Source organism: Solanum stenotomum, chromosome 10, assembly GCF_019186545.1.
Source record: "Solanum stenotomum isolate F172 chromosome 10, ASM1918654v1, whole genome shotgun sequence".
NCBI lineage: Eukaryota > Viridiplantae > Streptophyta > Magnoliopsida > Solanales > Solanaceae > Solanum > Solanum stenotomum.
In genome coordinates, this window is record NC_064291.1 from 2,935,735 (window position 1) to 2,953,250 (window position 17,516).

The window sequence follows — 17,516 nt, forward strand, 5'->3', positions numbered from 1 at the left end:
TGTTAAGAGAGAAGGAAATAAGTTTTTGTAATTAATTTAAATGATAGGAATTCTTATAGATTATGTTATTTAAATCATGCAATTACATAATTTTCATATAATCATATATAGTGTCACGCGAATTGAAATAAATATATAAAAAATATTTGTTAGAATTTGGCTTCTTATATGAAAGTCATTAATTTAGTAACTTTCATTACTTGTCTCCTAAAAAATTGGACTTGATTTTTGGCGTTGACCAATTAAAATATTTGACTGTTGAAATTAGAAAAGAGGGAGAGAAAAGTAAGAGGAATATTTATGCATATTGAAAAGTCACGCAGAACTAGCTGTAACATAAAATTATTATATATTCAAATAAATTATTTATGTATATTGAATAATTTTTTAATATAATTATGTAATCTAAGATAAAGTTATTCGATAATGTCTAATTCATAATTTATATTGTAGCTCCACATTTGATTAGGAGCAAGAACGAATGTAGTCGAGGATGGAGTTTAAAGGGGTTGAACAATAATATATCTAGTGCAATTTTACAAGTAAAGTTTGAAGTAGGTGATATGTACCCACACCCTATTTTATTTTATTTTAAGATAGAGAAATAATTTTTGAATTTTTGTATGCAAAATGTGTGTACAAGTTATTAAAATTTCATATTTGTCTATGAAAAGATTATCTAATTGTATATGTTAGTATATGTTATATGTATATATAATCAATTTCTTTTGTGTAATGCTGAAATTATCATAGCTAATAGATGTCACAACTTTAACATTAATATAGTAGATTTAATGTTAAAGATTTCAAAAATTCATAAATAGTTGAAGTCATAAAATTTAAATTTTGAATCCGCTTTTATCATTAATTACTCTATATTTGAAAGATACATAAACATGAAAATTCTTCTTAATACCGACACTGGTTACAGTTAACCTCAAGTCCCTAACCTTTGTAGGTGAACTTATTAAAAGAACAATTGAAATAAATGATCGTCAACCAAAATAATATCCAATAAATATATATATTCGTAAGTTATTATATATATATTTGTTTTTAGTCAAGTCTCCCTCTCTCTCTCTATAAAATTTATCAAGTCATGTCCAACTAATCAAAGATTCAATTAAAAGGCTTCTTTTTGTCAAGATGGGAGACAAATTGAAATAGCTAACCGTCTACCAAAATAATATCCAACATATATATATATATATCTATATTTTTGATATATGATAGTATATTTGTTTTTAGTCAAGTCTCCCTCTCTCTATATAAAAAACTTAAGTCATGTCCAACTAAACAAAGATTCAAAGTTTCTTTTTTGTCAAGATGAGAAAGAAAACAGGAAAATCCATTATTTTCTCCTTCTCTTTTTTCTTGCTATGTTTAGTTATATTTTTCTCCATGAAAATGGCTATGGCACAAAACAAATCATCGATAGTTTCCATAAATGTAGGAGTTGTGTTGGACATGGATGAATCGTTTGGAAAAATGGGTTTGAGTTGTATATCTATGGCTTTATCAGACTTTTATAGCTTTGATGGCTCTAATTATAAGACTAGGTTGGTTCTCCATACTCGTGACTCGAAGAGAGATGTTGTTGGTGCTGCTGCAGCAGGTACGTATATATGTATTGATAATATGAAGAGTTTTTTTTTTTTGTTACGTTACAGTAAATTGTGACTCTATTTTTCATATTATAGTTTATATAAAAAGTTATCTATTATTGTCGGTCAATTTAACGTAATAGTAATAAAATTCACCATAGTAAACTAAAGATAAACTCAAATATCAATTATGACTTTATCATCCATGACCCTAAATCTCTCTTTTTCTTTTGGAAATACTATAAATATCAAAAACAATATGAGTTACATTAATATTTAAAAGTGTTATCTATAAATGTCTAAAAGTGGAATCACATAAAATTGGTTGTATATATATGTTTGCATACGTGTGTAAAAATATCAAAACTATTAATGTCAATCATGGCAAAACTAGAAAATTTGGTAGGAGTGTTTAAAATTTTATATATCTTTAAAAAGTTATTTCTGACCTGTATACATAATATTATTGTCTCTATGCACAATACTATTTTTTTGACAAATAATATTCGAGTGACCACTCTTGGATCAATTTTAGCTATGTCGCTAATGTCAATAGATAGGGTCATGACGCTATCCGTTCAAAATTGATTAGGTTAATTAAGATGAGTCAAATTGTGATTCAAAGTAAAACTAAAATTTGACGTATCCTAAATAATTAAACTCATTTTCTATATATATAAGTGTTTAACCATGCATGCTTTGTGTGTCACCTTGCTAATATTGTACATAAATATATTTCATTTTTGGTAACTTGATACTTAAAAACACTTTTTTGAAAATATTCTAAATACGAAAAAACAAATGAAAGCACTTTTCAAATAATATGGTCAAAAACAAATCATTATTCATGTTGAACTTTTTTTAAAAAAGTAATTTATTTTTAGAACAAAATTAATTTAAACAACTTATAGCCAAATATATATGCTCTCACTCAATAATAATCTCCTCCAATTTTTTATTTTTTTTAAAAAACATGTGAAATTTTTTAACAGTTCTAACAGCTTTTCATGATTTTAGTTAAATAAGTCACATCATGATTTTAGTTAAATAAGTCACATCATGATTTTATAATTAGATATTCTGTTAATCTTATTCAAGTGATAGATTGGTACGTATGAATGAATTAAATAGCTAAAGTCTTTTTATGTTGACTTTCTGACTTTTTCAACCAAAACTTAAAGAATTTAGTGGTGGTTTGATATTAGAATAGCACTGAATATAATATAGAGATAATATCTAATATTGCTAATGACATAATTTTAAAAATAGTATGGAATAAGGTGTATATTTAATATATATCGTAAATTGAAACACTATCAAATAAGAGACCAAATAATACTAAATTTGATATATATATATATAAATTATTTTTCTTCTTCTAATTCCTCCTGCCAAACAATCCCCTAGAATAAATACTATTTTTTTTTGTCTCAATTTATATGACATACTTTTTTTATTCAGTTAAAAAATGATACATTTATATATTTAATAACAATTTAGCTTTAAAATGTGCATTTTATCCTTAATAAAATGATTTATCCATACTGTCATATGTGACTTATTTTCAACCACAAATTTTAAAATATTTTTTCTTTCTTAAAATCAAAATCAAATAAAATTACATCACACAAATTAAGATAGATTAAGATAGATGAGTATTACAAAATATTTTATGATAGGAGAATATAAAATATCATGATAGAGTGGTACCACACATATTTGCTGTTAGTCCATTTGACCTGTTCAAACTTATAGTAACTTAAATAACAAGTTATTAACAGTTGTGATTAATATAGTTTATTAGGTTGACATAACCTTTTATTAATATATAATTGAAAATTTACATAATTAAGTATGGGTGCATGCTTGGTAAACATATGGCACTGACTCAACTGACTTGTATTCTAATCTTGATTTCTTCTTCAATGATATAGAAAATTTTAGATTAGGTAAATTAAAAAATTTTAACATATCAACAGCCCATAATATATTATTATAAAAAATAATGGAGGTATGAGATATAGTTTACAATTTTCTATTTGTTAAAAAAGAAAGGAAGCAAGGACATCAATGTCCCAAAAGTATGACTGAAGGTATCTGTATACCATTTACGATAGTTCGGCGGTATATTTGTTCTTTTTCTCTATATAAAATATGCATAATTTTTTTCATAATTAATTCATGTATTAATAATACATGCATAATTCTAGCAGACTATCAAACAATTTTAACTACTTTCTTTTACCCCAATATAACCTGATTAATCAGAGGATCAATAATGTTCTGACTTATTTTCTGCGATTGTGAATTATGCAGCATATATTGTGATCAAACGTCTGCAGTCATTTACTTGATCTTGTTTGTATGGTTGTTATCCGTTGTATTGTATTGTTCGTTCATACTATATTTATTTCAACAGTTACTTAAACTTTATTATAATAGATCATTTAAATTCATTGTTAGGTTACCACGAAAAATACCATTTTTGTATGAGGATCAATTTAATGTGATCACGTCGTTTAAATTGATTGTATGCAGCACTTGACCTATTGAAGAATGTTGAAGTGGAAGCCATAATAGGTCCAATTTCATCAATGCAAGCAGATTTCCTCATCAATTTAGGCCAAAAATCACAAGTTCCAATCATCTCCTTCTCTGCAACGAGTCCATCAATTTCATCATTCCGCAATCAATATTTTGTTCGTACAACTCATAACGATTCATCTCAAGTAAAACCTATCAGTTCAATAATCCAATCATTCGGATGGCGACAAATCGTACCAATTTACATCGACAATCAATTCGGAGAAGGAATAATCCCCTTTTTAGCAGACGCATTGGAAGAAATCAACACTCGTATGCCTTATCGAAGTGTAATTTCTGAATTCGCCACTTTAGATCAGATCAAATCTGAGCTATTGAAATTGATGAATATGCAGACTAGGGTTTTTATCGTGCATATGCCGATTTCACTCGGATCGAAGCTTTTTGCAATGGCGAAGGAAATTGGTATGATGAGTGAAGGTTTTGTTTGGATTGTTTCAGATGCAATGGCGAATCAACTGAATTCGATGGATGCTTCGGTTATTGAATCTATGGAAGGTGTTATTGGGGTGAAACCTTATGTACCGAAGAGTAAAAAAGTTGAGGATTTTACTCAGAGATGGAAGATCAAGTTTCGAGAAGAAAATCCGAGGATTGTTGATGTGGAATTGGATGTGTATGGATTATGGGCTTATGATTCTGCTACTGCATTAGCCATGGCTGTGGAGAAATCGAAAATCAGTGGCGCCTTTTTTCGTAAACCAAATGTTTCAGGTAAGAGTGGCAAATGGACGGATTGGGTTAAATTTTGAGCATAATATATAAACATGATCTTAACTCGGCTAGCGGACAACTATGTCCTCCAACTTTGACTGTGCACAAAATACAAATAGGCACTTAAACTTGTATAAAATTAAACAAGTAGACACACGTGTCTTACATAACATAGGACGCAACGTAGGACACAAAATTGTCATGTAGGACGAATAATGTGTTTATTTGTTTAATTTTATACAAGTTTAAACGTCTACTTGAGTACACTCAAAGTTAAAAGATCATAGTTACCAGTTGGAGCCAAGTTAGGGGTCATGTTTATGTATTATGCTTTTTTCTTAACAAAATAAATTTTGTCTCGCAAAAGCTTAGTCAAATACACTACGAGTCATGTTTAATTATAACCGGTTATTTGATATATTTTGACCCAATTCAATCCGACCAAATCACACTTAGCGTGAATTGGATCATATGAACCTTTAATCAATTTTGAACCCATTTTAACGTTAAAATTTAAGCATAATACATAGATATGCCCTTTAACTTGGACTCAAATCATATTTATGCCCTCAAATTTTGAATGTACACAACTAGACACTTAAACTTGTATAAAGTTGAACAAATAGACACACATGTCCTATGTGGCATCCTACGTGACAATTTGTGTCCTACATGTATTATGCCACATATGATTCATGTGCTTACTTGTAAAACTTTATACAAGTTTAAGTGTCTACTTGTGCACATCCAAAGATAGAGGACATAAATGCAAAATAAGTCGAAGTTAAAGGACACATTTATATATTATGCCTTTGATAAACTTGATAAGTCAACAAATAGGTTGTAATGCAACCAGTTTAAACTTGAGCAGATTCGGTTGGTGGGCTATGTTGCTCGGACTCTTCAAAAATGTCACAAAATACATGTTAGCTTCTTCAAAAGTAGTGCATTTTTTAAGGATCCAACATGAGTGCGGCAACATTTTTTGACACCTCTAAAATTTTCAGGAAATGCAACAGATCTTGAAGCTTTTGGAGTTTCGAGGGATGGTCCAAAGCTTCTTAAAGCTATACTAAACACTACTTTCAAAGGCCTTGGCGGAAACTTTCAACTTGTGGATGGACAATTGCAATCTCCACCTTATCAGATCATCAATGTTGTTGGTAATGGTGCTAAAGAAATTGGATTTTGGACAAGAGAAAATGGCATTGTTAGAAAACTGAATTCTAGACGCGGATATTCTGTTTCTAAGGAGAATTTTGGATCCATTATATGGCCTGGTGACACTACTTCTGTTCCTAAAGGTTGGGTGATACCAACAAATGGGAAGATACTGAAAATTGGAGTTCCGGTGAAGGATGGTTTCACCGAGTTTGTGAAAGTTACAAGAGATCTTACAACTAACACAACGACAGTTACTGGATACTGCATCGATGTTTTTGATGCAGTGATGGAAGCATTACCATATTATGTTCCTTATGAATATGTTCCTTTTGCTGCTCCTGATGGAAAGAGTGCAGGAGATTATAATGAACTGGTTTATCAAGTATTTCTTGGGGTAAATTTCTCTGACTCCTCTACTATCGACTTTTAAGTTATATATACTGATAATGCGAAGAGATCTTATAGGGAAATATATATTGCACTTGTATACTTTGATGATTCTTACATGCTACAAAGATTAACCGATGAACAGAACTTTGATGTTGTTGTAGGGGACACTACCATTGTCTCGAATAGGTCACAATTTGTAGACTTCACATTACCATACACAGAATCTGGAGTTACGATGATGGTGCCAATCAAAGATGATAATAGAGATAATACATGGGTATTCTTGAAGCCATTGACTTGGGAGCTCTGGCTAACAAGCTTCTGTTCTTTTGTTTTCATTGGCTTCGTCATTTGGCTACTCGAACATAGAGTAAATGAAGACTTCAGAGGACCTTTTTGGCATCAAGTTGGCATGATCTTTTGGTTCTCCTTCTCAACTATGGTCTTTGCACAGAGTAATTTCCCTTTCCTCCTCTTGAATTAGTATCAATGTTATCAAAGGCGCGCTTAAGCCCTGAAGCGAGGCTCAAAATGTGTTGAGCGCTCTGCCTTGTGCACTTCAGTGTCACTTTTCTTTGCCAATCAAGAGACGACACTAAACAATTGATATTTCACATTATCATAAAAAAAATTTGTCATTCATGCTTATAATCATTAGTCTTTCACTAAACACATATACATTTGTATATTTTTGCTCCCTTTGCGCCTTTTATCATTAAACCCCACACTATATTTGTGCTTTGTGCTTAAAGCCCTACACACCTTAGAGCTTTTTGCTTTTGATATTACTTATTAGCACTTCCCATTTTGCCTTTAATGACAATGTTCTCATAGACATAAGAAATGTCATGGTATGTTTAGAAGACCATAAGTTGTCACTTTTGGTATGTACCAAAAGTCTTTCTTTCTTAAACTTCATGTCCAGTCAAATATAACCATTTAAAACGATACAGAGGGAGTATACACATACACTCACACACACACACACTCTTCAATTTGAATTACCTTTTGTTCTTATGTATAATTTATGCTTTAGATTTCTAACCTGAAATTTCTTCTTTGTGATTCTTGATATCGACAGAGGAGAGGATCGTAAGCAATTTGGCGAGGTTTGTATTGATCATCTGGTTCCTAGTGGTACTCATATTGACTTCAAGCTATACAGCAAGTCTTACATCAATGTTAACAGTTGAAAAACTCCAGCCAACTGTTAAAGATGTAAAAGAACTTCTGAAGAGCAAGGACTATGTGGGCTACCAACCGGGTTCTTTTGTAGTAGGACTATTACGAAAAATGAACTTTGATGAGGACAGGCTTAAGGCATATAACACTCCAGAGGAATGCGTTGATTTACTCGCTAAAGGAAGTTCAAATGGTGGTATTGCTGCTGTTTTCGATGAGATTCCTTATGTGAAGCTTTTCCTTGCAAATTATTGCTTGAAATTTACCACGATTGGACCTACGTATAAGACTGATGGCTTTGGATTTGTAAGTAACTCTTCCTTTACTTGATATTCTTTCTGGTATAGTACTCCACACACATATATATATATATGTATATATCTATGTACGATGTTGAAAATGTTGGATTCAGTTGAACGTCTTAGCTTTATACTCTATTACCTCACCTTTTTCGATCAAGAAAGTTCCTTCCACTAACAGTAATATTATGAATTATATTCAGGCCTTCCCGATAGGATCTCCTCTAGTACCTGATGTTTCGAGAGCAGTGTTGAATGTGACAGAAGGTGAAAAGATGGTACAAATAGAGAGAGCATGGTTTGGTGAATCTACATGTTCCGATTCTAGTACATCACTCTCCTCCAACAGTCTTGGCCTAGATAGCTTCTGGGGACTCTTTGTCATGGCTGTAATTGCTGCAGTTTTGGCTCTCGTCATCTTTCTAACGAAATTCATACATGAGCATTGGTACATCATAAGACGATCTAATCTTTCATTGCGCGAAAGAAGCAGAATCTTGGCAAGGAAGTTTGACACAAAGGACTATAGTTGTCATACTTTCAAGAAAAGTGAACTAAGAGATGTACTAGCAGATTCAACACATGATTTAGATTGTTCGCGGAGTCCTCATGGTAACTTGTCATCGTTACCTTCTCCACGGACTATTGGACCACCAAGTCCAAGCAATTCTAGTCATACAGAGCAGATGCTACATTTTCCAGGGGAGGAAGGAGATTCACCTTCGCGTGGCGAGAATGAAACAGTTAATGGTCAAGTAGAAATGGTTTAAGATGTTTTTTTAGTATTAGTAAGCCTCTAACTTCACTCTTCCTTAGAATTGAATCATCCCCTTACCTATAATAGCTCCACCCCTGTATTTATGTATGTATGTGCTATCATTTACATTGTATAAAGGATGTAAGTGTTTGATTTTAAAATGTACAGAATGTATGTGTGATTGTTCATATTACATGAGTGTTTAGAGTAAATTTACCCTATTTTGCATTTGTGAAGTCTCATCACTTAAGGGACATTCGAAAAATTGGAACTCTTTCAATGACAACAGGTAGTTTAAGTTCAATGTCAGTCGGATTTCTAAGCACTAGTCTTTCCTTCTCACCTGCTAACTCATAGAAAGAAATAGAGTCAACACATGCTCCTTTCACGGGGTGAGCAAAAAGTCTTTTCTTGGATCTTGGTATGAACTCAAAAAAAGCATTTACCCTTTGCCTGCTTCATCTATAAGAAAAGATTAATTGTCAAATCTCCAGCAATGCCAAAAGGCATGATATTTTTCTTATTCTTTTACTTATACTATATAGAAGCATGAAAAAGGATTACTTATTCAACATGGCTGTTTAAAGTTATTAACATTGGCATTGAGGGTATCTTAGTCATTTTCATGGATTTTCGTGCATTTTTTTTAATTAATAGAATTGTTTTGTGTAGTCATGGGCTCATGGTGCTTACCATTGTTACTTTTTACTGCGCGATGCCATTTTCAGGCACAGAGCTAGAAGTCAAGGTATTGGTTTGGCTGAACTTGGGAGTTTTAGTTCAAATTCAGTATTTGTGTTAAGAAACTCACTAATTATGTATACAAATTAAATTCAGAATCAAGTCACTAACACTTTATATCGCTATCCTATAATTTAAAATTCATAAAGTTTAAATTCTAGCTCCATCTCTGTGCCTTTTTATTATGAAATGTTCATGAACATCAATATTATTGTCATTGTCAAGCTAACGTTGGATGTTGTTTCGATGATAAATAGGTGACAATAATTAGTACATAATAAACTCACCAAATATTTTTAGTCACATTGAAATAAATCATTGTGTATAATCAACTCTCTTTATGGTTATTGCGCTTACCTAAATGTTCGATTAAAATAGTTTAATTGTTACGTTTTTTGGTTTTTGGAGAGATTATTTCACATAATTAATGATTCTAATAATTGCATGGACATGAATATTGTACATTTCAGACCAACGTCATGTTGGCATAATCAACATCGAAGGGATTTAAAAAGTTATAGTTTGTTCAAGATCAGGCGTCTAGTTCATAATACACGTTAAAGGCTAACATATATAAAATAGGGCAAATACAAATGTCAATTGATTTATGTATAAGATTTTATTTAATGAGCATAAATAAAAATTGAAAATATAATAAAAAGAGCGAATGAAAAATAAAGAAAGTTAGTACTCCTTCTTTACTTTAGTAGACAGATAGTTTTGAAGATACTTAGCACCTTCTATTAATGGCAATATCTTTACGCATGTGCGACAGGTGAATAGATAGGCAAAGATGAAAGTAGAGAGGCCGAACTGGTTGCCAGAGAATTGAAACTTCAAAACGAAACTTTGCACCTCTGGAGCCACTATAGGAAATATTGATAAATATTATTAAGAATCATTCTCCGAGGAAAAAATTTCCTTCAAAGAATGAGGTGCTTTATCGATAATTCCTGCAGTGACTCTAGAAATGTGAATTTTTATTTCAAAGTTTCAATTCTCTGAAAAGCAGCTCAGCCTCTCTACGTTCACCTTGCCGATCTATTCACCTATTGCTTCCTTCATTTGGGTTTACCCTATTTACTTAGAAGGTCCTATTTATAGCTTGCCAAGTATCATCTGAATTAAAGAAATCTGATGATCAATGCAATTAATTTTCTTTCCATTATTAAGTAAATATATATGTTCTACTTAATTTATTCTTATTGTCTAGAAAATACAATGAACCTGGTCAATTTCTTACTAAAATTCTTTTTATTTTATAATTTTCCTTTTCTTTCTTCTAGAAAACATTGATTATTTTTCTAAAGAAATCTGGTCAATGCAATTTATTTTATTTCTCTTATTAAGTGTGTGTATATATATATATATATATTCTACTTAATTTAGTCTTATTGTTTAGAAAATACAATTAATCTGATCACTTTGAATAGGATTTCCTACTAAATTTATTTTATTTTATAATTTTCTTTTCTCTTCTCCAAAAATCATAAATTATTTTTTTAAAAGTTAATAAATGAAAAACAATCTAAAAGGACTTCAGAGATCATTTTGCCCTAGTCAAAGATTTGTTGTAGACGCTTGAATTAGCATAACAATATTGCTAAGTTATTAAATTATTTTCTTAGAAAATAAATTTACAAACTGTATTTGAAATTTGAAATTTGAAATTATAATCAAATATATAAAACAACATGAGTAAATAAATTTGAACAGAAGTGTCAAGTTGAGAGATAGACATTTGTCACTTCAGCATGCCCTCTTGTTCTTTATTATGTTCTTGTTCTATTCTAGTAACAAAGACATTGAGACTTGTATTTATCTTTCCATTCTGTTGTAATATATTAGTGGTTTGTACACGTGACAATCAAGTTTTGGGGGTATTATGAGATTGACTCTAAGTATTCCGCACTTATGTTATTGATAGTTTATTTTCCACATTTCTATCATATTTTTGGGTAAGGTTAACTTGTCTTGATGGAATAAGACGAGTGTCATCACATCCATTTTTGGGTCATACACATCCATTTTTGGGTCATACACTATCCCTTTAGAATAACTAATGTTCTCATCACCCTTAGAAATTATTTGTCTTCTCGATGAAAAAGAGACCCTTTAACATACAATTTAGGGTTCTAAAGTTATTTTCCAGTTGTAACAATTTTTCAACCGTAATCATTTCAAAAACATAATTGTTTCTAAAACATGTATATATCAGGTCTTCTTTCCACAAAAAAGACTCCTGGTTTCATTAAATTCTACTTATTTATTCATGCACAATAGGGATCATATATTGCTGAATTAATCTTTATCATCATGATAAATTATGAATTATTTCATTAAAAAATTGTAATTGCACTTAGTTCAATTTCAAAAATATTCTTTTAGACATTATTTAACTCCTCACGTTAGGATTCAGATGTTAATCAATCAAATTAAATTATCAATAATTTAATTAATTTATTATTTATTAAAAAATTTGCATGACTTATTTTGTGTGTTAGATGTAAAATTCACATGCAGAGTTTACTAAGAAAAGTTTTAAGAGACATGAATTTCATCAACTAATTATTACTTCACCAGTGTATATTATATCATCAGATTTCTCAGGTATATTGACTCATAAAAGAATATCACATCTTAATAAATTAAAATAAGAAATAATATATACAACTTGTTAGAAAATTAAGATTTGTCTAGAAACTTCTAGATTGGAGATATTTTGTATTAGATATGTTAGAAAAGTAAGAATTGTCTAGAAACTCCTAGGTTGGAGATATTTTGTACTAGATATGTTAGAAAAGTAAGAACTGTCTAGAAACTCCTAGGTTGGAGATATTTTGTAGTAGATATGTTAGTCTTGATTTAAAATGTGTGGTGGTTAGTGAGCCACATAGGTACATAGTTTGGTGTGAGATATTTTGCTTATTATGTGGTTGTAATTCTCACACTTTATCTATAAATACACCATATGTAATGAAACATCTTGTGAAAAAATTGAACTCAAGAAAACTTAAGCNAAACTGTGCTAGTACAAAAAGTTACAACTATATTGCTCTAATAATCAAAATAAATTATATTTAATCTTATAGTATAATCAGACAGTGATGGTTTGTCCTACATATGTCTTAGATTGTATATATAAATTTTATACTTATAAAAATTATTAACTTAATCTTCTGTGTATAAATAAATTCTATACAATAGATTATCTATTATTTAAGTAAATGACATACAACAGATACATGATTCATTAAAAAAAAATTTATTAAAACTAAATGAACAACAAGTCTATGATAAATAGTATTGTTATTGTCAAGCTAACGTTAGAAGTTGTATTGATCACCAGATAAATTAAATTCACCAGATATCTAATCACGTTGAGATAAATCATTGTGTATAATCATCTTATACAGTTATTGCGTTTACCTCAATGTTCAATGAAAATAGTTGAACTGTTACATTATTTTTAGCAAGGACATGCATTTTATACATTTCAAAACCGGCCAAAATCATGTTGGCATAATCAACATAGAAGGCATTTATAACTTATATTTTGCTCAAGATGAGGTGTCCAGTTCATAATATAATCCATGTTAAAGGCTAGCTAGCATATATATAAAAAAAAAAAGCGCAAGTACAAATGTCGATAGATTTATGTATAAAATTTTACTTAACGGGCATAAATAAAAAGAGCGATTCATAAATAAAGAAAGTTAATACTCCTGTTTTACTTTAGTAGACAGATAGTTTTGAAGATACTTAGCACCTTCTATTAATGGAAATATCTTTACACTTGTGTGACACGTGAATAGATAGGCAAAGATGAATACAGGGAGGCCAAACTGGTTGCTAGAGAATTTGAACTTTAAAATGAAACTTCGCACCTCTGGAGCCACTATAAGAAAAATTGATAAATATTATTATGAACCATTCTCCGGGGAAAAAATTACCTTCAAAGAATGAGGTGCTTTATCGACAATTCCAACAGTGGCTCTAGAAATGTGAATTTTCGTTTCAAAGTTTCAATTCTCGGAAAAGCAGCTCAGCCTCTCTATATTCATCTTGCCGATCTATTCACCTATCGCTTCCTTCATTTGGGTTTACCCTATTTTTACTTAGAAGGTCCTATTTATAGCTTGCCAAGTATCATCTGAATTAAAGAAAATCTGGTCAATACAATTAATTTTCTTTCCATTATTAAGTAAATAAATATTTTACTTAATTTATTCTTATGGTCTAGAAAATAAAATGAATCTGGTCAATTTCTTACTAAAAAATCTTTTTATTTAATAATTTTCCTTTTCTTTCTTCTAGAAACATAGATTATTTTTCTTAAAAAATCTAACTTAAAGAAATCTGGTCAAAACGAATATATATATATATATATATTCTACTTAATTTAGTCTTATTGTTTAGAAAATACAATTAATCTGGTGAATAGGATTTCTTACTAAATTTATTTTATTTTATATTTTTTCTTTCCTCTTGTCCAAAAATCATATATTTTTTTAAAAGTAAATAAATGAAAAACAATCTAAAAAGGCCTTTCAGAGATCATTTTGCCCTAGTCAGAGATTTGTTGATAAATTAGCATAACAATATTGCTAAGTTATTAAATTATTTTCCTAAAACATAATCTACTAACAGTATTTAAAATTTTAAATTCTAATCAAATATATAAAACAAGATGAGTAAATAAATTTGAACAGAAGTGTCAAGCTGTCAACTATGTGAGTAAATAAATTTGAACAGAAGTGTCAAGCTGTCAACTATGTGAGTAAATAAATAGTATATCTGCCTCTTATAAGCATGGGTTTTGAACTAACTAGGCACCTCAATTTGGATATATAAAAAGTGTTGGCTGAAAACATCATAAATTTCGGTTGAAAAATAAAAAGAATTAATAAATATTTAAATTGAGGCGTGTATATCTCATTTTCTCTAAAGAGTTTCAAGTCCATTAAGTTATAATTTTCACTAATATTTCAGTAGTAACATTCTTGNGCCTTTCATAAGCATGGATTTCGAACTGGCTAGGCACCTCAACTTGGATATATAAAAAGTGTCTGTATTTTGGTTGAAAAATAAAATGAATTAATAAATATTTAAATTGAGGCGTGTATGTCTCATTTTCTCTAAAGAGATTCAAGTCCACTAAGCTATAATCTTCACTAATATTTCACCAGTAACATTCTTGACTTGTCTTGTACAAGATCGTGTAACTAAACAAACTCTAGACAAGATGTTGAGTCGAAAGCTCCCTAAAAAAAACATTTCCATTCAACATAAAATTATTACTCTCTTTTATTGTGAACTAGATTCACCATACGTATATTGCACGTGTATTAAAGCTTAGTCTTGAGATTCATATAACCTGAATTGTATCCATACTATATTTGTCATATAATCGGGATTCACCATACGCATATAGGTGGTAGGGTAGGGTGGGTGGTACCGCTCTGCGGCCAATCTTCATAATCGCACATGGACCGGGCTTAAAGCGCGTGAAACTCATCACTACCTCGTAAGGTTGCACGTGTATTAAGCACCATGTCTTCAAAATCTAAGTGAATAGTTATAACTAATGATTTCGGTTCACCCAATATAAGTTTGTAAATAATACTCCATTATATCTGGATAGTTTGCTGCCTTAGTGGTTTTTTCTTTTTGTTGTTGGATGGTAATTGTAATACGTCGTTTTATAGTTTCTTATTGGTTTGAAGGAGAATTTCTTGCCGAAGATTAAAATAATTTGTAAGTAAATAATTGAGCTTGAATAAATATTTTTTACCCGTATTTACGCCGAATCATGAAATACATATTTCGCAAAGAGATCATTCAGAAGCCGTATAACAAAAAAAAATCATTGTCTAACACACATGAAAAAACTTTAAAAAATCGCTTAATTTCTATAAAATCATCCCTAAATTCCCCAAATAGACTCTAAAAATGATTATAATGTGCGTACTGCTACCCTAACTCCCTATCGAGGGTTTCGTAAAGGTTTGACAAAAAAATCATCTTGAAGTTGTATCACCATAATACATGGGCTAACAAATACGAAAAACTTAGAAAATCACCTAATTCTTGTAAATTGACCTCTCAATACTCAAAATGAACTCTGAAAATGGTGAGACTATATGTACTACTCCCCCAACTCCCTACGGAGGGTTCCATAAATGTTTCACAAAGAAATCGTCTGGAGACCATATAGCAAAAATATTCATGGGCTAACATACACGAAAAACTGAGAAAATCGCCTAATTCATGTAAATTGGCCCCTCAATGTCCAAAAATGGACTATGAAAATGGTGAAACTATACTTACTGCTCACCCAACTCCTTAAGGAGGGTTCCGTAAAGGTTTCACAAGGAAATCGTTCGAAAGTCGTATCACCAAAATATTCATGGGATAACACACGAAAAACTAAAAGAATTGCCTAGTTCTTGTAAATTGACCCCTAAATGCCCAAATGAACTCTAAAAATGGTAAGACTTTACGTACTTCTTCCTCAACTCCCTATGGAGGGTTCTGTAAAAATTTCGCAAAGAATTCTTTCGGAAGTCGTATCACCAAAAAATTCATTGGTTTACACACAAAAAAAAACTGAGAAAATAGCTTAATTCCTTTAAATTGGCTTCTTTAAAGATAATGAAGTTCGGTTAAAATCATGTGATACAGGTCGTGATTTTCTCCTCCCTGGAGTAAGGGGGTTTTCACGTTAATTGTTGTGTTCCTTATTTTATGCATATTACTTTTTGCACTGTTCTTATTGAGTCAAGGGACCTGGTCCATTGAATGCTGGTGGATGCATATATTTCATCAAAAAAGGAATTGGCAAACAAAAAGTTACTACTCCCTCGGTTCCTATTCACCATTTTAGATTTCACGTCCATGTAAGTTTACCATTATTCCTTATTTAATATTCTCTTGAAGTCAAGTTTTCAATAAATTAACATAAATTGATTTATTTTTATTAATTAATTGACCAATGAACATGAATTAATCATGTAGTTTTTTTATATGATATTGATCAAATTTATACTTTCAAGACTAATAGTTCTCAAGTATAATAGAAAGAATAGTGTCATTTAATATTAAATAAAGCCCATCCACGGTGATTTGAATCAAGAAAAAAAAAATAGAATAATATCATTTATGCATTAATTTTGTGGAATGACTAATATTAAGAGTTATCTATTTTTAGTAAGGATGATATATAAATAGGAACAGAGGAATACTATTTACTTCATTTTTAAAACTTTGATCTTCCTAACGTATTCAATAAAGTTTGTTCACTAAACCTCATGCTCACCTTTGCATGCAACAACAAAAATAACGTAGTCAATAAAATTTCATTAACTGAAATTTAAAGAGAATAGAGTGTGCACAAATCGTATCACTGCCCCTTGAAGATAGAGAGGCTGCTTTCGAATAACTCTATCAATCCAAGTAGAAGAGCAATCACCTTTGCATGAGAACAAAAAATGTTGCATCGTGTACATAAACATTCATATTAATTGCTAGTACACACAAACTTTTAAATTATTTTTTACAAGTATTAATCAACTTCACAGTTTACATTCAGCATAAAGTACAGAAACTCTAATAATTTGGGCTTAATTTACACCCTATTTCGAAAGTTTCTCAAATTACAATAATTTTAAACTTTTCAAAACTCACGAATACATTGCTTCTTCACCCTATACATAACAAATGATGCAAGAGTTATGTATCAAATATCAAATACATAATTATAAATCATTAAACCAGATTCATACTAATTTAGATTCGAAATAATTGGTATTATATATATGCCAACAATAACATTTGTACCAGACACATTATACACAAACAAAATTGCAATGTATCTATCTAATAAAGATGAATGGATGTCCCCAAATATTAAGAGAGAAGGAAAAAGAAGATTTTTGCAATTAATTCAAAAGTTACGATTTGTAAACTCATAAATAAATCGAAATAAAATCAAAAATCAAACTGAATGCCTACGAATCAAACTCATAAAATTGTAATTTCAATGTATCAGACAGTGAATTG

General features: G+C 30.3%; 1 protein-coding gene across 1 annotated transcript; it reads left to right on the top strand.

The window, feature by feature from the left end:
- Nucleotides 1–1,456: 1,456 nt before the first annotated feature.
- LOC125842616 (glutamate receptor 2.8-like) lies at nucleotides 1,457–8,902 on the top strand. Its single transcript, XM_049521934.1, has 6 exons — nucleotides 1,457–1,615; nucleotides 4,143–4,922; nucleotides 5,930–6,480; nucleotides 6,619–6,931; nucleotides 7,558–7,964; nucleotides 8,161–8,902. The coding sequence occupies exons 1-6, from the start codon at nucleotides 1,468–1,470 to the stop codon at nucleotides 8,725–8,727; spliced, it is 2,766 nt and encodes a 921-aa protein (XP_049377891.1). The 5' UTR covers nucleotides 1,457–1,467; the 3' UTR covers nucleotides 8,728–8,902.
- The last annotated feature ends 8,614 nt before the right edge of the window (nucleotides 8,903–17,516 follow it).